The following is a 24,813-nucleotide window of genomic DNA, read 5'->3' on the forward strand; positions in this document are numbered from 1 at the left end:
TTACCATTGATTTATTCACACATATGGTTCATTTTACACCTCTATACAAACTACCATCCTCATCTGAACTTGCTGGAATCTTCCTAGAACACATATTCCGGCTTCATGGACTACCTTCCAAAATAATTTCCGACAGAGGGCCCCAGTACATATCCCAGTTTTGGAAACAGCTATGTCGGATATTAGGAATTCAACGTGCCTTATCTTCGGGCTATCATCCACAGACCAATGGAGCTACTGAACGAGTAAACCAAACCCTGGAACAGTATCTTTGCTGCTCGCCACCAAAGTCAAGGATGATTGGTCACTCTTGATACCTGTGGCCGAATTCGCATACAACAATTCGGATCATTCTGCTATCAAGACCAGTCCTTTCTTCTGTAGCCAAGGATTTCATCCTTCAGTCCTACCATCCGTTCTTCCTCATCCTACCCCAGTTCCTGCGGTTGATTCCTGGATTGAAACACTAATCAATTTACACAAAGAAGCAAAGGAACACCTAGAAAAGGCCCGTAGAGATGTTAAACAATATGCAGACTCCAAAAGAAGGCCTGGTCCTTCCTATTCAATAGGGGATAAGGTCTGGTTATCCTCAAAACTCCTTCCCCGTCACCTATGACCAAATACATTGGCTCCCAGGTATTACGGACCTTTTTCTATAAAAGAAATCGTTAATCCAGTGGCCTTTCGACTCCAACTATCAGAATCATGGAAAAGGATTCATCCGGTTTTCCACACTTCTCTGTTAAAACCATATATGCAACCCTCTCGAACTGCTCCAAGATCTACCCCAGTGATTGTCGATAATCAACTCAAATATGAGGTCTCTAGAATTTGTGACTCTAGGTACCGACGTGGTCAACTGCAGTATTTGGTCGAGTGGAAAGGGTATCATCCCAGTGAGCGCACTTGGGAACCTGTCTCAAACATGAATGCCCCCTAGCTGATACGAAGATATCACCACATCCACCAAGGCAAACCCGGAGGTGCCAGGCTTCAGAGGAGGCATACTGTCATGAACCGCTGATTACATCCATTCTGGACATCGTGGTCCCTGACCCATAGAGGATTGAATTCCGTGATCCTTCCAACATGGCCACTTGGTGCGGAACGCAGCTTGCCAGCATGTACGCGCTACGTTCAACTTCCTACAAAACAGCCACACCTCTGCGGCCCTGCGCGTCTCAACGCTACCGCTCTGTGTAGTCAGACGTGTGTCGCCGGAGTTCGCTCGGGGCTTCCTTCTGAGTCCTGTTTTTCCGATTCCTTGAATCCATCTCCTCTTCTATTCCTCGAACTTACCCTCTGGGGCATTCCTCCTGGATCTTTTCCTGTATTCGGGTCACAGCGGTCCGTGCCCCCGAGTTCGGACAATGCGTAGGACTACTATCCTCACGCTGGAATCCGAAGACCTGCACACAGGCTTGTACAAATCCCAGACCGTGCGAAAGAAAACATCCAAGAAAGTCGCAAGCAAGGAGAAACAGGTGAGAAGGGAGGAGACTTGTGACAATTGCGCAGGTCATTGAGCTACAGCGTAGGGCACCCCCAGAAGAACAGGACATATGACTCAAACGTGGGGGTGTGCAATCACCCACAGATCTCTTATGAAAACAGAGCACAGGGAAAGTAGTAATGCCCGTGGAATTATTGTATACCACCTTCGAGCAATTGCATTGTCCGTCCCATAGTTTTAAGTAACACATTGCAGCAGAAATTCAGGAGGTTGGTGGGCCAAACTTACAGGACCACCTTGCAACGATGGTGGTACAATGTACTACATGTCAAGTATTTAGTACAGGCATGACACTGAGAACACAGAGGAATGTTGCCCCGCCCTATCAGCCCATTCCGTGAGCTGCACATTGATTATGCAGACATGGGGGAGCGATGCAATGGGCACGATATCTAATTGTGGCGGTGTGTCTATTTTCCTGATGGGTTGAAGCTGGCCCATGTGCCCACCCAGATGCCAAGTGTGCCGTGAAATTCCTCATAACAAAGGTGTTCCCCCGTTAGGGAGTGTCTGATGTTCTCAGATCAGATAATGGCACCCATTTTTTCCAATGTGCTGTTCAAAGAAATAACAGCCCTGTTAGGAATAAAACATCATATGTGTTCAATTTACCACCCACAAGTGAATGGGGTGGTAGAGAGGATCAACGTCCCTCTCAAGAGTAGACTCTCAAAACTATGTAACCCCCCCTGAAAAAGAATTGGGTGTATTGCCTGCCCCTGGCCCTTTTCCATCTGCGCACACAACCCAGTACGGACCACTAGCTGTCCCCCCCATAGAATAGTGACTGGCAGGTGTATGCAGAAACCCCTATTGCCTGTCAGGAGAGCATCAGATGCCCATAGAGCAGCAGTAATACTAGGAGAAGAGTTTAAGCAATGCCTTTCCCAACTGACGCATGCGATAAGATGCATCACAAAACAAATGGCTCCACCACACACAGAAGAAGCACAAACGACAACTACTCCACAAGCTGACACCACCCCCGCACAACCATTGTTGCCAGGGGAACTGGTCTATGTCAGAAGCTTTGTGCGAAAATGGAACAACCCCAGGTTCCATGGGCCCTACAAGGTCGTGTTTTCCACCCCCCTTGCAGTAAAGGTGAAGGGGTTGAGATATTGGCTACACCTCTCAGATGTTCGCAGGGCCCCACTGGACACAACACAAGGTGTCCAAAATGAAGAAAACGATACTATCTCAACTTGCGTAGCTTCTTGTCGACTACATTAAGTGCATGTGTAAAGAGTAACAAAACATGCATTGCTTTTCTCTCTCTCTCTCTCTCTCTGTCTCTCTCTCTCTCTCTCGCTCGCTCATATTCTCACTCTCTCTCACTCTCACTCTCTCTGCCTTCCCTTCTATGTTTTTCTAAATTACAGGTATGTCAGCGATGGAGATGACCACGCTCAGATACTCATCAACAGTAGTAGATAGAGATAGTATCAGTAGTACTAGTATGTATAGCTATGATTGTGGTCTTCATTTTACAGCCGTTTCATTTACTGTAATGATGTTTGCATTGGGAATTTATTGGGGAACGTCTTATCTGGGCTGGCCATCTAAAAGAAGGGGGGAGGGGACTACGGGAATATAGAATACGAGTACACCTTTCAATGTCACCGGATCACTTTCAAATCAAACTGAATTATATGTTAACGTCACTGTGGTTCCTTCCAATGCATCTGAAGTATCTTCCACTACTGCTAGGCTTGCCCCTAGACGCTCCCCGGTAGTTAAATCCATCCCGACCACTGTCATAATGCTAACTTCCAGCCCAAGCCTAAACCCGAATAAAAGGATGAATGAAAGTGCATCATTCAATATTTCAGAACCAACCACTGTAATGAAAATCAGATCAATGTATAATGTGATCGCCGCAAATAGTAGCAGCTCCCAAACCACTATATGTAATAGCAAAATGTTTCAAATACTAATGCCGAATGTAAAAAACTCTTTTTGTAATGGAAGCAGTAATGTAAATATGACTAGCAGCAGAAGTAAATTAGTGAAAAGGCACGCAATACGTAATAGAAGAAAGAAAAGACAAGCGCGCCAACATAAATATGATGCATACCATGGCATAGGACTAGATACAGTGGAAGATATTCGTCATCCTGAACACTCAGTTGGTACTCCGACATGAGTGCAATGGGAAGACGAACGACTAATGGGAGCTGCTACGTCTGTTCCTTAATACTGCACGCATCTGGGGCACCCAAGGTCTTAGGTTTATAAGAAGTACCCATGATAGAGACCCAATGCCTAATTCATCTTGCGCTATTTGTATGATCAAAGGCACTTTCCAGGCATGCAACGTTCATCTAGAACTCATCGATCCTGACCACCGAAAATGCAAAACCAGTTTGAATAACCCCAACTGTCTGAAAGAACCACATCTAGTAATCGAAGGGGCAAAATATGTCAAGAACGAGTGGCAAGAAACAACACCTGCATGCAAGGATGAAGGGCGTTTAGTATTGAGAAAATGTCAGCACTCATGGAGCAGACATGCGCACAAGTATAGGCAGAGCATATCACCAAACTAACGTGGATTGCGGCCCTCAAGAAACCAGTAAAAGTGCACCAACAAAAATCATATGAACTTTGTTTTTTCAGTCAAGGGACAGTTTCTGTTGGGTCGAACGAACAATGCAACCAAACTGTCATAGTGCCTTACCTCAAGAAAGGTACTGCTGCGCTGATGGACTATTACTGGATCAGCGATCAGCAAGCTTACTTGCACCTCCCGCCTTCTTGGAGGGGCTACTGTTTGCTAGCAATGCTGCACTCTACCCTGTTAGTAGTACCAGAACAACACCTGAAGGGGGGACTCCTACTCGAAGATGCCACCATGCCACCAACAGACGAAGCACGACACATAATGCCACCATCAAGCTTTCGCATCCTCCCTGAGATAGGGCCCTATGACCAGATGCGAAGAAGAGCGCCTCAAATTACATATCAAAAGACTCGTCCAAACTGCTTACGCAAATACCTGATGAATATAAGCTCTATAATTCAGCAGAGCCATTTTTTGCATCTCTAGTACCCAGCATCCAGACACAGACCAATGCAAAATGGCTCCAAATCGTGCAGTGGGAGCTGATTGAGCTGAATAACGATACTGAGCAAGGGTTCAATGTCATAAAAGTGGAACTAAGGGCCCTCAGACTCATTACAATGCAAAGCCGCTACGTACTGGACCTCCTGACAGCCATGGAAGGAGGTGTTTGCGAAAAGATCTGGAGTTCATGTTGCACATTCGTACCTTCTGAAGACACTGAAAATGTTGCATTGTTGCATGTCATTGCAGCAGTACATGAACTAGGGGTAAAAATGAAAAAAGAAGCTGTGGTCCAAGAAGAAGAGTGACAAGAACAAAGTCATGGCAGAAAAAGTCACGAGTCCACAGCGCTTATACAGCGATTAAGAAAATAAACATCAAGGCTGCGGGTATCTGGGCTGTGTGGGTGTACTGCCAATACACATCCACAGGAATAGTTGAAGAAAAACAAAGATGTTCCCAGTCTCACTGCGCCAAGAAATTATAATTAGTTGTTTGTGCAAAGAAAAGCCTTTATTGTTTGTGCGAAGAGAAGCCTGACACGTGTTTCAAGCTGTGTACAGCTTTTCATCAGAGGCTTAGGTTGCAGCAATAAGAACTCCACATTTAGAGTAGGACAATGCCAGATACAGTTCTCAAAATGCCTCGCAGTTGCGGAAAGCTCAATGACCGCTTGTTTCAGTCTACTCGTGTTACCATTGGGGATGCATATACATGACCTGTACACCTGAGCAGTATGAACAAGCAGGAGAAAGCTTAAGACATGTGTGTAGGGCCTGGATGGCAATAAAAGGAACATCCGCATGGGAGGAAGCAGAAAGGAGGGCCAGTGAACGTAAATACAAGAGAGGGGAATTTGTTACTATAGAAGTAATGAAAGGGGGGAATATTGGGATGGAAATTAGTATATCCCACCCCGTAAGCACTTTCAGGTGAGGCAAACCCCCTACGAGATAGTGTAGTATATAAGAGTGGAGAAAACCGCACTATGAAACTCGGTGTGAAAGCAATATTGCACGAATAGCAAATGCAAGGCATTAGGAAACACACTCCCCAAGCTGCCCAGGTGCATGCCACAGTGATCGAGTAAGTAATACTTAGGATTAGCATGTTAGTTTAGAAAGCAACATTGTATTATATGAGTGCCTCGGCATTCACCACAAAGAAGATCCCAGCTGTCCCACGTGGATCCTGATTGACAGGGAAAAACCATCCAATTGTAGACTGGCATCTCTTATGGAGCAGGCCCATGTGTAGTGCCCCACCAATCAGTGTCACCCGTTTTGTACTCTATGTGATGCCGCTATTTGGCTTTTTAAGCTCTTGTTTGTATCAGGACTAATCAGAGCGCTCTCGAGCAGCAGAGTCCTTTGCTGATATATTGTATTCTGGACAATTAAAGCCTTGTTATCCTTGAAAGCTATCTCCTGGCCTATTTCCCTAGAGGGTTATATGGTGGCCTCATCACATACAGTAAAATTCAGCACCACTGATTGGCGATACTTTATACATGGGCCTGCTTCATAGGGGATGCCAGCTATCATTGGTTAGTCCATCGCCGTCAGTCATTCTCCACGTGGGTCAGCTGGGCTCATCTTTGAGGCCGGTGAAGGTAAGGGCACTCACAAAGTACAACGTTGCTTTTAATTTTAAACTAGCACGCTAAGCCTACGTACTATATCACTGGGGCTGGCACCTGGGCGGCTTGGGGAATTGGTGCCAGGGGGAAGGGAGGATACAATACAGTCACGCTGACCCACACATTCAGGGCTTCATGGATACCGCACCTCCCGCAATCAAGGTCGCCACCCTGGGTTTGATGTTTAATTCATCCCTCCCTGTACCTCGTGTTACAAAGGATTTATTTTATGCTGTAAGAAATACAGTCGCAGATTCTTAGATCTTTTGTGGACACTTGATTTGTGTTGGGACAGGAGGGTCGCTTGCTTATCATAGAATGCAGAGGTGTGGGGGACGGGTCAGTGGTGTAGGGCTGACTCCGGACTGGCTGGGTGGGGGTTAGTCGCCTGCTGGCAGCTTAGTGGTGATGAATGGATGCTGCACGCAGACTGGTGTTGTCTCACGCTCTTGCATGGTGCATTCCTCTAAAAGATACTAAATGATTGCAACAGTAAAGGGACATAAGGGAAGTGGACTTCCGTCGGAACTGGCGGTGTGCATTCATTCTGCCATGAGGATGTTGGGCCTAGTGAAATCTTTCCATGGAGCTTGGTTGGTGCAGCGCAGTCATACAAGCCTGCGTTTTCGCCATAACTACAAAATGGCATTTCTTTCTATGTATCTCCTAATGCCATGCATTTGCTGTTCGCGCAATATTGCTTTTGCAACGAGTTTCATAGTGCGGTTCTCTCCCCCCTTATACACTACACTATCTCGTAGGGGATTCGTCTCACCTGAAAGCGCTTAGGGGGGTGGGATATACTCATTTCCATCCCAACAACTGTGCTGGAGGTTTTTCCTCCACCTTACCCCCAAACCCATAGTTTTTCAGTGAGGTAATGTAGCAGTAATGCAGTGGTAACTCTTAACACTGCATTACCACCGTTTTTGGTCACACCGCCAAACCCGTAACGAGGCCCATGGTATTTTATGAAGGATGTTTCCAGACATTGTTTATACCAAAAGCTGTTGTATTTTCTGGATATACATTGTAAAATACAGATATGGCGTGCTTCATATTTTGACTAGAGACAAACCTTACATGCCACAAACATTTACGTGCCAGATATGTGTTATTATACCAGAGAGGTATTGTAATAAAATTTTGCATTTATGGGAGATGTTTCTGAACATTATCTGTTAAAGATGCACGCTAGAACTCTAAAACCAAGGTTGATTCACATTCTTAAATACCGATTTAACTAAAGGAGGGTGAAGGTTCTAGTTATGGGCACAGCCTAGGAAAGCTAGCCTAGAATCTTACAAATTCACTTTATGAGGTTCAAATGTCCGATGTATAAGGTTAATCCTCTCCCTCTAGCTCTCGTCCCACAAAGGTTTTTTTCACTGTGACCTGGCTGAGGCAGTTAGGAGTGATTTCACAGAATGCATATCACTCTCACAACCTTCACCCTCTGCTCCCATGTTCCACCTTTCCTTTTCTTTCCCCTACACTCCTCTTTTGATGTCCACATCTCACTGTCCCCAACCCACCCCTCTGCCACCCTTCACCATTTTTCACATCCTGATTTATTTTGGTTAGTTTGGGCTATTAGTTAGTGCTGAAAGCGCGCCCTTTAAACCGAAACTATTGTCATTAAACTAAGAGCTTGAAATAGGGGCTTTGAATGAGGGCGTCTAATGCTTTTCAATGCCAGATGGCATGAGGATTGATTTGTGTTTGGCTATGTGTCTCAACGATTTAACGCCCATCTCCAAGTCCAATCTATATGATTTTCCTCCGATTCCCACACATCTACCCTCAAACCACACCCCTTTTTTGCACTCTTTACATGCATTTGTATTGTGTGATGAATGTGTCAGCCATTTTTACTTCCAAAATGGCAGCCGCTATGTGTTTAGTGTTTTTTGACTTGATTGATGCTTTTGAAATATTTACTGCATCTTTTAAGTTATGTTACATATTATAATGGATTTGGCTTTCAAAATAAAGCAGTTAATGTTAAACATACGTGTTTTGTAAAATGGCTTTCAATTGTTGATGTACTGATTGTTGGGTGGTGTTCATGTGTCTTGTGATGTAAACACAACCTGGATGGTTCAAGCCTTAGAAAAAAATAAAAAATGCTCCAAACGTATATTACATTGGTGACTGACACGAACTGTCACATACTTTTAATGTCTTAATGATTGTGCCCAGCACGCTACCTCACAATATTTGAAATAATCCCACTATAATGAATGGATGACAGCTGCCAATTTTTCTAGTGGTACACTAGTCCTGCCACTATTGGTCCTCCTCCCAGCATCTCCACCCATCCTTGGTTTAGAGCAGAGGGCTTCAAGCAAAACATTGAACGACTGCCAACCACAACATGGCTGCCACGCCTTCATCTCCCTATCTGTACGGGGAAGAGTGACACGTCTTCCTCCAGTCCAAAACTCATCACTTCAACTTCTACCCGAGCGGTCCGATGGTGACAGGCACCAGAAACATGTAATGGAACCGAACAGCAATATGAGCTGCTATAGGATGAAACTGCGCGTGTTGAAGCTGTCTGCAAGGTGCTGCACTGTCCACCTCTCTTTCAGGACCAATGCTCACTGTTTCTGTGGTGATTACACTTGCATTAGCCAAACATTCCCCAGCATAGAACACGGCTAAACGCAGCAGATAGCTGTGCCTTAGTCTCAGGAACGATGTCTTGTTTTTCTTTGAGGTGGAGGGTGAGGTATTGGTGGACATTCACGCTACCAAATATAAAGACTGCATTTTGGCAACTCCAAAAAGTTCAGAACCTATTTCTCCCTTGTAGATGTCCATTGCCAAATCCGGCAATTTTACGATCTCATACAGCACTTTCTGCAGTAGTCACGTGGCTTCTTAAGCACTGCAAATAAAAGTAAAATGATGGCACTTTTATCCAAACGTATAGGCGCTCATTTTATCTAACAAGAAGGGTTCAAATGCTTGGTCGCTCACTGGACAAAAGTGCATGCAACCTTAAAGTCACATGCACATTTCCGCCATGCGCGTGCCAATCCACAGAGCTGTTCATGGCCGCTGAATTCCGTGAACTACAGCGGGTAGAAGGTGCATCTGTGAGTGTGTGTGTATGTAAGTGTGCTCTTGCATTCTTCAATTGCACCAGAGGAGGGTCAAAAGCAGAGGCAAGGAGGTGGGCATGGCCAATGGAAGAGCAATGCGTACGTGAGTCCCTGTAGCTCCTGTGGCCGCCAAACACATCCTGGGGAAAATATCCCGATATCCGTGGCAGACCTGATTAAGACATACCCCAGCCGAGGGATAAAAGCATGGAGCGGTGTGGGGCGGAAAACGAGCTCTGAAGCCAGTCTCCTGAACAAACGCGGGGCTGCGCAGTGAAACCTGCATGTGCATAGAAAAGGAGAGGCAAGATGGCCGCGAGATATGTGATGGACTAGGAGAGCTGAGAATGAAGTGAGGGCGCCAACAGAAGAGCTGTAATAAACCCTGCGACTAGCTGGGGGGTGCCGGCAGTTGATCACAGCACTACTGCCTGAGCACTGAAAATCTACCTACCAAGGGCAATGCAGGAGCTGTGTCCTGCGTAGCAGCGCTGCCTGCAGAGACGGAGGGGTCCGCTGCCCCGTGGGCACCGAACAACGAAGCGTTTCGTGACCCGCTGGTGCCGGAGTGACCTGGGGCTGAACGTTGCCTATCCAGGGCGGGCACGCAGACAAAGCTGCCCAACCCCACCTCCGTGCTGACAGAGAGTGTGCCACCACCCGGTCTCCTGCTGACCGACCCCGGGACTATCGCCTCGGGTCGGACAGAGCGCTGTTGGCCCATCCCCACTCTGGTCCCCGCGGGATAGTGACAGCGGCCCCCTGTGAGTGGCCAACCCTGCCATCGGCATACAAGGGAGCGAGGATACACTGTGGAGATCTCCTCCAGCTACACCGCTTCAGCAAAACCGACCAAAAGTGAAGATGCTGATCCCCTGCGCTGAGGCTGGACCGAGCAAAGCACTGGGGTGTACTGCCCGGGGCACTGACTCAGAGGAAACTGTGGAACCCTGACACCGGAGCTCCTTCTGACGACCCTGCTCGCCATCCCCTGAAGGACAAAGACCCTACATAGGAAATGTATCAGTTTGTGACTATTTGTACACTCCACCTTGGATCTGTCAAAACCCTGTGCACCACATCAGATCAAACCGTGCCGGACGTGGCAGAGAGGTAGCGCTACAACCATAGGAGCAGAGGTGCAACGGTGCTGGAAGGGAAACAACCAGTGAGTGTCATTACTGTACGCCTAGGGTCCATGAAACGTTAAGGCCCGACACTAGCACAGGGATTCTGTGTGATAATTGATGCCGGGGTAAGGGGGGGACTGGAGCCTCTTTGCCCCCCTCCCCTATCTCCTCTATACGAGTACTAGGGGCTTGCAATCCACGGCAAAAGTGTGTCTGGCGACCTCTGGCGTCTGTGATCATATCTGTCATAGCACAGTGCGTGTACAAATCACTACCTGAATAACTTGGGGCAATCCAGGGTGGACATTAATACCACTGCTGAAAAGCCGGATCTGGAGGCTGGCCCCATGAAGGACAACTGGGGCTCCATACTCAACACGGTGGTCGCGGGGGCGTAGCTCACCAATCCCATCACGACTGTTGACCTACATTGAAGTGGTGTGATCCTATTAGCAGAGCAGTTAAACCATGGGAATGGGAACTGTCCGAGCCGGGAGTGTGGTAGACTAACTAAGGCGGAGGTCTGGTCCAAGTGCCCGGTTGACAGCGGACCCACAGGCTGGCACTACGGACAAGGATACCCTGGAAAAGGTAAAGAACGCCCCACAAGATATTTGATTGCAACGACAGCCTAGTGGACAGTGCCACAGCAGAAGATAGATTTACACTGTCCTAAGACCTGGTCCGCCGGGGCGGAATTGCACCCTACGGTAGCCTTCAAGCTCTGCCAGGCACTGAATCACATAAGTTATCAAGGCTGGGGGCAGGAAACATACGCGAGCATAGCCGCACGAGAGCAGAGATGGCTTCTACGAGGATCCCCCCTACGATACTTGCATGCTGAGCGGTGTTCTTCTGAACCCCTCAAGCCCAGTGTTTGGAATACCACACAAACCCTCAGGGTCCAGCAATTCCTCCTGCATCAAAGGGGCAGACGATACAACCTCCCGCTTCACAACATGGGCAAAGACAAATCCAAAAACATCCACGCAAAGCAGGATGGATCAATACGCAATTTCCAGCACTCCTATGTTGTCAGACCAAGTGCCACACTCTGAAGCCTCAACCACAGAGGATACTCTCTCACTGAAAGACGTGATGGCTGCCATAGCCAGTTCCCGTTCCTCAATGGAGAAGAAGATGGACGGCATCACACCGGAGATCTGCTTTCTTAGTCACAACCTGCAAAAGCTCTCCTCCCGTACGGGAGAAGCATAACAACGCATCTCAGGGGCAGAAGATGGCATCAGAAACATCAACCAACAACTATCACAAGCGCTAACCCGCCGGAAGACTCTAAAATCCCGGGTCGACAAAGGAGAGAGCAGATCACGCTGCAACAATGTGCGTATCCTCGGGCTCCCGGAGGGAACTGACGGGCCCAGCACGGAACTCTTCTTGGAGCAATGGCTGGCAGATATCTTCGCACCCAAATCTTTTTTCCAAAAGTTTTTCTCTGTGGAAAGGGCTCACAGGATGGCGTCTGGTAAACCCATCACGGGAGCGCCACCTAGAACAGTGATTGCAAAACTGCTAAATTACCGGGACAGGGACGCACTTCTCCAGATGGCCCGTATGAAGGGGACGATTACCCACAATGGTTCCCGGATTGCCTTTTTCCCTGACTATACCCGTGAGGTGCAGCGTGCTAGACAATCGTTTGAACCACTGAACAGTAAATTATCCTTCATGAATGAGAAATACGGATTATTATTCCCGGCCCAACTGAAAATCTCCCACAAGGGTACAACAGTAAATTTTACCGAACCGCAGCAAGCTTGGAGATGGGCTGAAAACCATATTGAAGGTGACTGGACTGTAACGCCAAAAGGTCAGAGGGGAAGGTCCCGCCCTCAGCCGGATCGTGCCCCTCCTGAGAGGCTCCCAGAAATACCAGAACAAAAAAAAAAAAATCAGCCTGGAACAGGATGTGGACCCCGAGAGACAGCTACCTGGATGAGGATGGCGTAGTGAATCATAGTGAACTGTGATGATAACATTAATGGCCCCCGCTACACTCTTCAAACATCAAATCTGTATGTGCCACGGAATTACCATAGTGCTCAAGTGAGCCGCAGAAGCTAGTGAATATCTCCACCACCTCTCTGCAATCCCCCCTACTTTTATGTTTTTCTTTCTCTCCTATTCTTTTTTTCCCCTCCTTTCTTGTGTATCTGACATTATTTCTGTCACACTCATCTGTGTCTCTGCAGGAGCGATGGATGAGCCTCACTTGACCCCGAGTCTTCACTTCCCCGGTTTCACTCGGAGGAATACCTTGATCTTCAGTAGGGTGTGCACTCCATCCTGCATTCGCAGGGGCGCGATTCACTCATGTGATTGGTGCCAATGTCTGTAGGTTGAGTTCAGATGCCAAATGCTGTTTTATGCCTTCACAGCGAGGCCGAGTGTTCAAGGTACCAGTTTCTTCACTGACTAGAAAGTCCTTCCCACAAGTGAACGTTGCGCGGAGAATGTGGAGTGTCCAAAATTGTCCGTATTGTCTTTGTTTGCCTGTATTTTTGTGGGTGAGCAGCGCTGCGTGTAGAAGCTAGCTGCTGGTAGGTTTGCGAGCGCAGTGTAATAAGTGTCTGCGTTATTGGGGCGAGCGCAATGAATAATGTCTCTTCTTTCTTTTGCAGGGGTTTGTACGCTCGTACAACTGACCTGGATTGCAGCGTCGCGGGAAGATTCGGTGACTATGCGCAGCGTTACTGATGTGCGCGTGTTAACGCAGTTCTTCTTTGTTCTTCCAGGTGCCGGTATAGCAGTCCCCTCTTGACGGGAGATGTCTGCGGCGTGGAGTAAGAACGGAGGTTCTTCCGGAGCAGGTAAGCTAAAGCAGAATGATCCGGATCAGGAGCAGGTAGCAGAAGCAGGATTATCCGGAGCAGGTAATCAGAAGCTGGCTGATCCAGAGCACGGCAAGTGTGTTGCTGATACAGCTCACAGTAAGCAACACGAAGAACTGGAAGAATCTTGGGTGTGGCTTATATAGCCAGCCACACCCAAACACTAGAGAGCTCATGGAGCATCATGCACTTCCTGTTTGGCAACAGGAAGATATAACCAGGAAGTTACTACAAACACTAGGAAGGAATTAAAGGATGGATTTGCTATGGGTTCTTTGTGTGCCTATGCCAGGCCTGCCAAGCCTCCACCCAGCTTGCCCCAACTACCTGCCTGATACCCATGACAATTTCAGCCGGTAGCGAACACTGAACCTGACTACCAGGCATCGCCCAGGACCTCAGGGAGTGGGCTTGAGGCGGATAATGTTCTTTGGGATTGCTGCTATCTTGGTTGATTGATTGGCAAGCGTTGTTCGGGTGAAAAACGCTTCGGGTTGGGATGGAGTAAGGGGTGGGGGGAGGGAGGGTTATTAATTCACAGTTAAAAATTGTTATTTTTTGTGGCCTTGACCGCTAATGCACATGCGTTCACTTACCTAGACAAGACCAGGTATTGAGAAGGCACTTCCCATACTGTGTCGATGGTCCACAAACATATGGTACCCACACACGGCCCTGTGAAGCCTAAGATAGCTCTTAAATCCCTCAAACTCCTGACATGGAATCTAAATGGCCTGGGATCCGGGATCAAACGACGACTGGTTTCCCAATTTTTGAATAGACACTCCCCAAACATTGCCCTCCTTACAGAGACGCACCTGCCAGGTACAAACTGCACTCTTTTTTGCAAAACAAATTACCGAACGGCACTACATGCTGGATTTACCATGGGGTCCTGATCCTCCTGCACAAACATCTTCCTTTTATGCTAACTTTAGTCAAAAAGGACCCCAGGGGAGGTTTGTGGTGATGCTGGGTACAATTGGGGAGGAAACCCTAGGAATATCGGCAGTCTACGCACCACTGGCACGTGGGGGCGAACTTATTGAAGATATAATGACCATATATGCAAAACACCAACCGGACCTATGTATTCTTGGAGGTAACTTCAATGACGTAATGGACACGCTTACAGACCGTACCCACATACATGGACGAAACCCTAACACCCTCACTAGGCCGGCCACATTTGTGTCTGCTATGGATCTCTGTGATATATGGAGGCAACTCCACCCACATGATCAGGGTTACTCGTTTCACTCCGGGATCCATGCCTCACTATCCAGACTGGACTATTTCTTTCTCCCAGCTCGGGAGGCACATAGGTTATCCACTGCGGCGATATTGCCCGAGGCATCTCAGACCACTCACCCCTGTTGATAGAACTGAACACGAGCAGGCCTTGCCCCCGCAAATCATGGCGATTGAATGGTTACTACCTCGGATTCCCCGAATTTGTTGATCACATCCTGGAAACAACCACAGAATACTTTGAAATGAACTCCCCCCTCAGTCGATAATCCCACAGTGTTATGAGAAGCCTACAAAAACGGTGCTCCAGGGAGAAATTGTCTCCTGGACATCGGCAAAGAAAAATGAACAATCACTGAAAGTACAGGAAGCCGAAACCGCTGCAAATGACTGGAAGGCATGCTACGTGCTGCATGCCACACCGGATACACACCGATCCCTTCTGAAGGCAAAGGAGTTTCTCCGGAACATAGCGCTAGATAATGCCAGACATGCACATGAAGTGGCACGGGCACGCATGTACAAGCTGGGCAACAAGGCGGGCAAGATGCTAGCCTGGCTGGAAAGAAGAGATGAGGGTCATAGACATGTTAGAGAAATCGTAAATTCACAACAAGACCGGGTGCAGCAGGATTCTGATATAGCTGAGGCATTTGCAGACTACTATGCAGCACTTTATGAGGGCCCAACTGACCCGGTGGATCCCTCCATACTGAGCGACATTGAGATTCCCCCAACTGTCATAGGCACACGGCTCACGGCTTATACACCGACAATCTCTTAATATACCTGGGCGCCCCTGCGCACTCTTGTCCAGTGGTCACAGAGATGCTGGCACGCTTCGGAAGGTTTAGTGGACTGGGGGTCAACTGAGGGAAGTCTGTCTTCTTCCTGGTGAAGGGAGGAGACTATGCTCTGCCACCAGACTGCCCATATCGGATTGAGTGTGATGGCTTTCCATACCTGGGAATCCATATATCACAGGACATCGTGAACTATGTTCCAGATAATCTACACCCGATTGTTAACCAATTCGTGAATGATGTTTGACACTGGATGCTTCTCCCCATGACACTACTGGGCAGGGAAGTACTCTTCAAAATGTTGGCACACCCACGCTTCCTTTACATACTGCAGAATGCCCCACTCTTGGTCCCAGACGCAGAATTTCATTGAACAGATGGCTCCTTGAAGAGGCTGCTGTGGGGAGGGGGACACCCCCGTATCGCCATCAGCATGCTACAGAGGTCAGTGTGGGAGGGAGGGATAGGGCTCCCTCGACTTCAGACCTATCACTGGGCCAGCCAAATGACGGTAATAAACAACATATTTCACGGGGATGGGACACTGCCCCACATCAAAGCTGAAAGGTTGGGACAACAAAACATGTCACTGCATGAACGCTCCATCAACCTCTCCCAAACACCCCCCCGTCCCCCACAGACGATGACAGCACACAGTTATGATATGGAAGCAGGGACGGAAGCAGGCACATAGATACATCACATGGGAGGGAACACTAACTCAGATGCAACCCCTGTGGAATAACATAAATCTTACAGAGATGACCAAATTACCACAGTGGCCAAAATGGGCAGAGGCACAAATCACAGTGGTGGGAGACATTCTGAGGGAAGGATCGCCCCTTTTGAGACACTCCGGAATAAATTTAGTCTTCCAGACACGGAACATTACCACTATGTACAAATGACCCACGCATTACATAGACACCTGCTTTCATTCACGGACATGCCCCAGAACACTCCCCTAAAGTGCAATCTCTGGGTGGGACGCATATCCACCAAAGTCACAGCTACTCTATACTCTGCAATCACGGCCTTCGCTACCCCGGAATTAACTAATCTGAAACTGAAGTGGGAAACAGATGTGGGTATTATTGACCCGGAAGATTGGATATTGGCCCCAATGCAGCCAAGAAAAATTGCAGTAAGTTCCAAGCTCTGCCTAATACAGCTGAAGATTTTGCATAGAGTAAACTACCCTAGGGTCGCATTGCACAGGTGGAACCGAGCCCTGGGCCCGAACTGCCTGCGGTGCCGAGGAGGGGAGGGCACCTTTATACACATCTTCTGGGAATGTCCTCAGATTCAGCCTTTCTGGCAGCAATGTTATAAACTATTATCTGATGCTCTGGGGAAAACGGTACCACTGGACCCCAAGTTTCTGTCACTGGGTATCCCGGGCGAGGACTCTACTACCCGCTGGAAAAAACTGTTCTTATCCACAGCTATTGGCCTAATAAAGCGCAACATAGTGCAGCAATGGGGCTCGCCTGAAAGGCCGGCCTTAGCACAATGGGTTGCGGAAATTGACATGTTTGAAGCAGTGAACACCGAATTTATACTGCATGAAGTTGCCCGACCAAGGCCATGAAAATCTGGGGCAAGTGGAAGGAGGGAAGCTGTTCTAATGTGGACAGCCTGAGGATACTGTCATATGGGATGTGCGTACCATTGTATTTTACCTTTGAGTGTATAAAAGACTGTTTTATCGTGGCCCCTGGATGGGACGAACAGTGGTGAGGAAGTGAATGCGGGTGGAATTATTGTTCTTGCATTTGTTTTTGAATTTGTAAAATAAAATTTTAAAAAAGCAGAGGCAAGCAACGACACCTCCCACCTAATGGGGCCTACATCGATCAGGTGCGGGCTTTATTAATTGGTATGCAAGGGTATTGAAAACTTGGGAAAACATGCCAAAATTTAGCCAAATTGTTTCTTCCCCCAATCAGCTTTAATGCTGCCACGCTACATATGCCAAGTAAATTTGCAAAACCAAAAAGCATGTTTTTTGCTTCCATTGCATTTTGGTACTGGTTTCCCATTCATGATGGGAGGTGTCTTTCATTTAACACATTTCTTTAAGGCTTTAGATTTCTGTCATTATGATATGTGTACGTTTCACAATTCTGTATTCTTCTTTCGGACTGAAAGTATACACATACTGGAATACAGGGTAATGCAAGCCTAATCATTCACCTTTCAACACACACCCCTGTAGCTTGTAATTATGAACATCGCACAACAAAAGTTAAATTGCTAAAGGAAGAAACAACCTAACCTGTGTTATTCATGCATGTCAAGCAGATATGGAAAAATAATTGGCAGTTTGAAAAGAGGGCAACGGGGCAATTGTAATTTGAGGATACTTGCTGCCATTCACAATGGAAAAAAGACTGTCCTTTCAAATGCGCAGAGACATTGGCCTTATTGTTAGATTTAGAGGAGAGGTGTTTTGGACCGAGTACTGTTTTGCTTCATTAGTGCACAGCAATTTTTCACAGCCCCAGCACACGGGATGAAGAAACTTTACACGCTGAAGGGCAATTATTCACACAAGACACTCAGCTAAACTGTAAAATGGCTCTTTATGGCCCTTTATCCACAAATAGCATACATGAATTAATAAATGCAGTAAAAATAATAAAGGAATGTTTAATTACTACAAGTAAAAGGAATGTAAAGAGTTTAAAAATACTTCACTGTTGAAGCAACCGCAAAAGAAATACTCATCTCTCCAGGCTGACACTGAAAAGCTCCAAAAACACGTCAGGCAGAGAGATCTCAGCATCAACGGGCCTGGAAGCAGTGCGTCCACTCTTCCAAAAAAGCGGTCTGCCTAACTGCTGTTGTGCCCTTCTTTTTATGCCTCCCACAAATGCATGATAACATTTTTCAGAACTTTCTGGCTTTCAAAGTCTACCTGTTGCCAGTTCCCATGGGTGACTCATGACAACCTCAAGAGGCAAACTTTTTCCTTTCTCATGGAAGCGCGAAAAACAGCATAACTGTCCTTTGGCTCTAAAACGTTATCAAGCACCAGCTGGCACCTTTATTCAAAACAGTTCTTGAAGCAATGCAGACTAACATAAGCGAGAAAAACCAGTTTGATAGTGGAAGAATACAAACACTATTCAGAGTTCACATTAAAATACAGCTTTCACAGAGGCTTGAAGAGAATGTCCATTATGGATCTGGGAGAACCCAGAAGCACTACACATAGGCGCAATGTTTTAGTTACAAGCTTTACAAGTACCCTCCTAATGATGGTTCTGTAGGCGAGTGTTGGCTGAAAACCCCCCAGAAGTTCAAATCCATGGGCAGTCATGCAGGTGACATGTGCCTTCTGCTGGTTCTGTTACCTACTTTTTCCAAATTAAAATCTGCTATGAAAAGTAGCCCAAAACTCGAAAACCCATTGTATGATTGTTTGTCCCAGCACAGAGACTTCTTTATGGGAGGGCAAAAGGGGCATGTATCCCGGGCCCAAGCCTGGGTTTGGGCCCCCACATGGCTGCCTGATTGAAAGCAGCCATTGGCCTTTTTACAAAAAAAAAATAACACATACCAGGATGTATTATGGTGCACTGCTGAGGTGCAGGCCTCCTGCCAGGTTGTTGCAGACAAGCACATTTTGCTCGGATCAATTAATCCTGTAATGCTTTTTGTGTTGACTGTCGTACACACACTTCGTCCATTCACAACAATGCAACTGTACTCATGTTGTTTTCTCACCCTTCTATAGGGAATAAATAGATTGCCTGCTATTCAAACAGTTGAAATGCATATTGATAAATGTGAGTGCCACGATTGCTCAGTTTGTTAAGCACTCATTGCATTGTGTTCATATGCCGGATCACAGCACCAAATTCCAGCAAGGCCGACTCAGCCTTTCCTATATGTCTGAGGTTGCTAATGCATATATACATTTGTGATAGTAACACTTACTGCGTGCCACCCAGCAACCCTCGAGGTGCTAACAGCAACTAAAGAAAAACTGCGCTGCTTCGGTCTTCTCCAACTCTCACTTTTTCTCTAGCCCTTAATTTTTATCTCACTTTTCCGCTTTCTCTCTCACCCTTGCTCACTCATATTTCATCTTGTTCATCATTGAGGGCTTCCTCCTTTGCTCTATTCCCCTTCTCATTCCATTGCACACGTGCACCCCTTATCACATCTTCCTTTAACATTTTTGCACTCTACTCCTGGTGCCTATAAATGCAAAATTCAAAGAACAGCATTAAACGCCAAAACTATTTGCATTGCCAATGCTTCTTAGAGTATGGCAAAATGTTCCGTTTTTATATATTTTTCTCACAGCAGTTCTCTCCATGCAGCGGTCAAGAGAGTTACAAACTACATATAGTTTAATTGTCATGTGGTTTTGATCTTTTTTATTGTGAAGATGCACCACATTGCTTAGAGGTTAGAAACTATCATCTCTAAAAACAACTAAATTCACAAAGCAACACCAGTGTAGAGGCTGGGTTTAACCTATCAGGGGATTTAATTAAAAAGTGGAAGGAAATTAGCAGGAAAGTCTGAATTAGTGTCCAAGCAGGCAATTCGGCTGCAAGTCAATTAAACCACATTTGCAATTTGTTTCTGTCCATCACAGTTATTTACGGATCTTACAAACAACAGGCACAGTTACTTTTGACTGTTTTTCAGTTAAGAAAAGATAATATCATTGCTTTGCATTTGTGCTTAATATTTCCCAGTAATCCATTTGAGAAAGAGAAGTGCCCGGAAACGTTGTGGTCAATATGATGACTAGAAAGGATATCTTTCCATCTACAAATTATATGACCATCAACAAGTAAACTCTTTAAGTACTGCAGCATATTATAGTTACACTATAATTTGTGGTGTTATTTACCACCCGTGTGTACAACGCACAGTCCCATGCTTGTCATAAGATAATTGTCAGACAGCAGAGTAGCAAACATGCTAATACAGTTGGGAAATCATTCAAGCTAAGTGCTTACCAAGTGTTGAGCCGCCAAAGGTGGACTCCATGGTGTAACTGTTCCTAATCCCCATCTTCCACATCACAATCCTCCCTGTACCTTCTTTACTCTTCTGGACTTTAAATTTGCAGCCCTGGAAAGAGAACTATAAACACATTGTTTGTTTAAAGCAGGATGCAGTGAAATAAATCAGAGTAACCCGTCATCTCCCTTCAGCAAAAACTGAGCACAGAGGCAGAAATAGAAGTGATATTGCCAATAAGCACTGAGGTGATAAATGGATTTTTGTACAAAACTAGCCACACAGGTGTAAACATACATGTGTTTACAGGACTGATATTGAGGGTGTGAACAGTTATGTGTGCATAGGGCAGATAGTAGGTATATAAACAGGCAAGAGTATACCATGATGGTATTGTTAGTCATATCATCCTACTGTCCAGAAAGGAACAAGTGGCTATTATGGGCACTGATTTATCTTGGTGCCATTCATTTATATTGCAAAACTCTTGTGTTTCCATGGCGAAGGAATCTCAACCAGTTATGTGACAATGTCCCTTGCCTTGTTGTGGGGACATACAATGGTATAATTTTGGGGGCCGAGGAGCCTAACAAGCTAGTGGATAATGGGCCTGGGGGGCTATGTAGAGGATCTCTTAGTCACCTCTACTTAGTTCCCACCAGTAGGTATGGGTCTGCTACATCTACCAAGGCATTGCTACTGGACATTTAAGGGAAACACATTCATAATGGAAGGCACAGGGTCCTCCCCCTTAATGTTACATTTCACCACTATTGCTCCAATTCCGTGTAAAAAGAATACAGGGTTTATAATTGCATTGCTACATGATCATGCAGATACAACTGCGCTCCCCGAGATGCAAACCGGTGGAGTGCACACCCAAGATCGCAGACATAGCTCTTGAAGCAGATGTCCACCTGCAGATCCAAAAATCCATTACAATACCTGTAACCCCGGAATTTATCAGGAGGGAACCAGTCCGCTACCAAGATTAAAAATAAATCCCAGGTGAAAACATTTTAGCAAAGCCCAACCACGGGGGAGGGAGTACAGGAATACAAAAACCTGCAAGGGAAACAGCAGTGAGTGGGTGTTAGGAAGGGGGTTGGATTTCTTTCAGTTTCACGTAACGCACGCCGACATGAAATTGAAAGCAATTTCACAGCAGCAGCCATTTTCGGCTGCCGCAGTGAAAGAGAAGGAGAGTGCCTTTCTCCCTCTCCCTCGATCTCTGGCATTGAGCCGTTGAGATCGAGGGAGGTGTTGTTGCAAAGGGGAGGCACAGAGTGCTCGATCCGTGGCCAGCAATGCCACTAGACCACCAGGGATCTGTTTGTGATGTGGGGTGAGGGGGGGCTGCTTACAAGGTAAGCGCCCCCCGTCCCTCCGATCTCCCAAAGCATGGGGCTGTAGGTTTGGGCCTATCGGCTCCCTAGGGAAGGGCCCAAACTCAAAAAGAAAAGAAAAAAAACGATATTTGTGGGGGGGCAGGGGTATGGGGGATTGCCCACGGGGCCACCAGGCATTGGCAAATGAAAGGGGGTGGCGAGCACATAATGTAGAAATCTGCCCCCAGGGAGTACTACATGAGATCCCCCATCCATTTGGGGTGGGGGCAGGTTTGGGAAGGGCCCAAACATAAAAGAAAATTAAAAAAAAGAATGGATGGTTTTGGGGGGGGGGGGCCACTAGACCACCAGGTGAATTTCCAATGAAATGGGGTTAGCCCTCTCCCCCCACGCCAAGTGGATGGGGAGCACCTCATGTAGCCCTCCCTGGGGGAAGATTTATGGCCATAGGAAGGGGCTTCTGCCCCCAGTGAGGGCTACATGAGATGCCCCCCATCACAAAACATGGGACAGGCCCCCCCAATGGATGGGGCAGTAGGGTTAGGGCACCGTGGGGGCAGATGGGCACACTAATGTGTTAAGAGTGGGTTTGCTACCATAAATTGCACACACAAACACGGTGATTCGAGCTCATTTGAGCATTATTTAATGCAAATCAGAAACAGCCGACACGTGTTTCGAGCTTCAGCGCTCTTTTTCCAGGCTGCAAAGTTATGCACATAATTTTGTCAATTGTACATATTTAACATAATCATATGTAACAACCAAAATAAAACAAACAGGCCCAAACAGCAAAAGGGAGGTGGGGGAAAAAATATTGGGGGTAAAGAAGTCCCGATAATAATAAATATCGGACAGAATTAATAGTTAACCAACACAAAAGATCCAATATGCATTGACAAAGATAATCAATATTTAAAGAAGCATCACATATTGATTAGAGAAAATATTCATGAAAAGGATATGGTATATTGACAATGTAGTTAGACAGTCGAATGAAAACAATTAACACACATAGTGAGAGAAAAAAACAATAAATACATTTTATCAGAAAACTATTGAAGTAAGAGCAATCGAGTAAGCACAACCATGGTCACCCATTGTGCTATATAATTGAGCGGCAAATTTGCCTCATCCAAAAATAGAAAATTACCTTCTGGGAACTTGAAAGAGAAGACTAGTAAAGCAACAGAGAAAAAAAAACAAAAATTGAAAAATTACAAGATCAGCATGCCACAGTGAACCAATGGGCACATTCTGTGTTTGTCGGTTGTGATTCAACAAGATACAGAACTTGAAAATTAAAGAATTATCTGCTACATCCAAATTTGTTCCAATTTTTCCCAAAGATAACCCAATTGATACATTTCATCAGGCTGTAACCAACGACATCCATCGTTTGGAGGATACTTCCAAAAAATCTACAAAACGTAAACATAATTTGTCTACATCCGAACAATTGGCATTACGTAAATTAATGACTATGGACTCATCAATTATTAAAGAAGCAGACAAAGGGGGGAACGTTGTATTTATGGACAAGCAAGATTATATTAGTATGGGATTAGAACATCTTCATTCCCCCGGTTGCTATGAACAACTACCAGTTAACCCCTTACCTCACCTTCGCCATACAGTAAGCTCATTAATTAATGAGTGGCACTCTTTGGGATTGCTTACAGATGTGGAAAAACAATTTTTAACTGTAAATGGACCCATCATGCCAACCGCATATTTCCTGCCCAAAATGCATAAACAATTCATAAAGATAACAGAAGGCAGGCCGATTTTGAGCGGTGGAGGTGGCATAATGGAACCCATTTCCATTTACATTAATGAATGTCTGTCACCCCTAGTTATTACGATCCCAACCTTCTTACGTGATACCATGCATATTTTGCAAATGCTTTCTGAATTACAAGTCATACCAGGGATGTTATTGGTCACGCTTGATGTTAAAGCATTATACACTTCGATTAATCATACTCAAGCAATTGCAAGTGTTGATTATATTTATCGTCAACATTCTGCATCCTTTTTTGAACACATCACTATGATTAAGGAAATGTTAACTTGCACCTTATGCAACAATGTTTTTCTCTTTAACAACTGTTACTTTAAACAAAAAAAAAATCGGGGGGGCTATGGGTGCTAACTATGCCCCGGCACTTGCCAATATTTTCATGCACCACTTTGAGGACAGATATGCACTGGTTGATAATGAGTTTGTTCAATTCATTTACATTTGGAAACGTTGTATTGATGACGTGATTCTGATTTGGACGGGTACTGTGGAGTTTTTGATTGAATTTGTCAGTTACCTGAACAATAATGACTGGGGTATCCAATTTACCCACGAGTGCAGTAGTTCAAGTATTAATTTTTGGGATTTGTCAATTAGTCTGCAAGACAACACAATTACAACTAAAACATTTCACAAGGCTACTGCAGTCAATGCTATTTTGCATGCGTCCAGCTGCCACAGAAAATCTGTTATTAACAATATACCGAAAGGTGAATTCATTAGAGCACGCAGAAACTGCTTCAATGATAATGATTTTTTGCAAGAATGTCAATTTTTACGACACAAATTTGAAGTTAGAGGTTACGACCCAGGCACGGTATTGAAAGCTGAACGTACTGCCCAAAGCATGAAGAGGGTTGACCTACTTACACCGAAAACAAGATCTAATTCCAGCCATACTAATGAATTAAAATTTATTACACGCTATAATTCAGTTATCTCTGAACTATACAAAATTGTTCAACGTCATTGGCATTTGCTCCAGCAGCTTGACCAAGGGATAGCACCATGGTTGGATGCATCTCCATATTTCATTTACAGCAAGGCAAGCAACCTTAAAAACTTGGTATCACCATCATTCATGCCTAGCCAGCAACCAGCGACAACTTGGCTTAGTCAGAATAGTAATTATGGGTTTCACAAATGTGGCAAATGTTCCATGTGTTGCTATGCATTAGAGGTTTCCTGAATTGATTTTGGTAACTTGGGAACATTCAAAGTGAATGCATTTATTAATTGCAACTCCAGATTTTGTGTTTATTGTATACTTTGTGTGTGTGGCAAATACTACATTGGTAGTACA

General features: G+C 45.7%; 1 protein-coding gene across 1 annotated transcript in view; it reads right to left on the minus strand.

The window, feature by feature from the left end:
- The window catches only part of AGBL2 (AGBL carboxypeptidase 2), a 2,805,139-nt gene that overhangs the window by 1,707,517 nt on the left and 1,072,809 nt on the right, over positions 1–24,813 (minus strand). The window contains exon 10 of the mRNA XM_069623090.1: positions 20,354–20,480. Coding sequence (XP_069479191.1) covers positions 20,354–20,480 — 127 coding nt within the window. The remainder of the gene's footprint in view (positions 1–20,353; positions 20,481–24,813) is intronic.

The sequence above is a fragment of the Ambystoma mexicanum genome, chromosome 11 (genome assembly GCF_040938575.1).
Source record: "Ambystoma mexicanum isolate Mex_15411 chromosome 11, UKY_AmexF1_1, whole genome shotgun sequence".
NCBI classification, from domain to species: Eukaryota; Metazoa; Chordata; class Amphibia; order Caudata; family Ambystomatidae; genus Ambystoma; species Ambystoma mexicanum.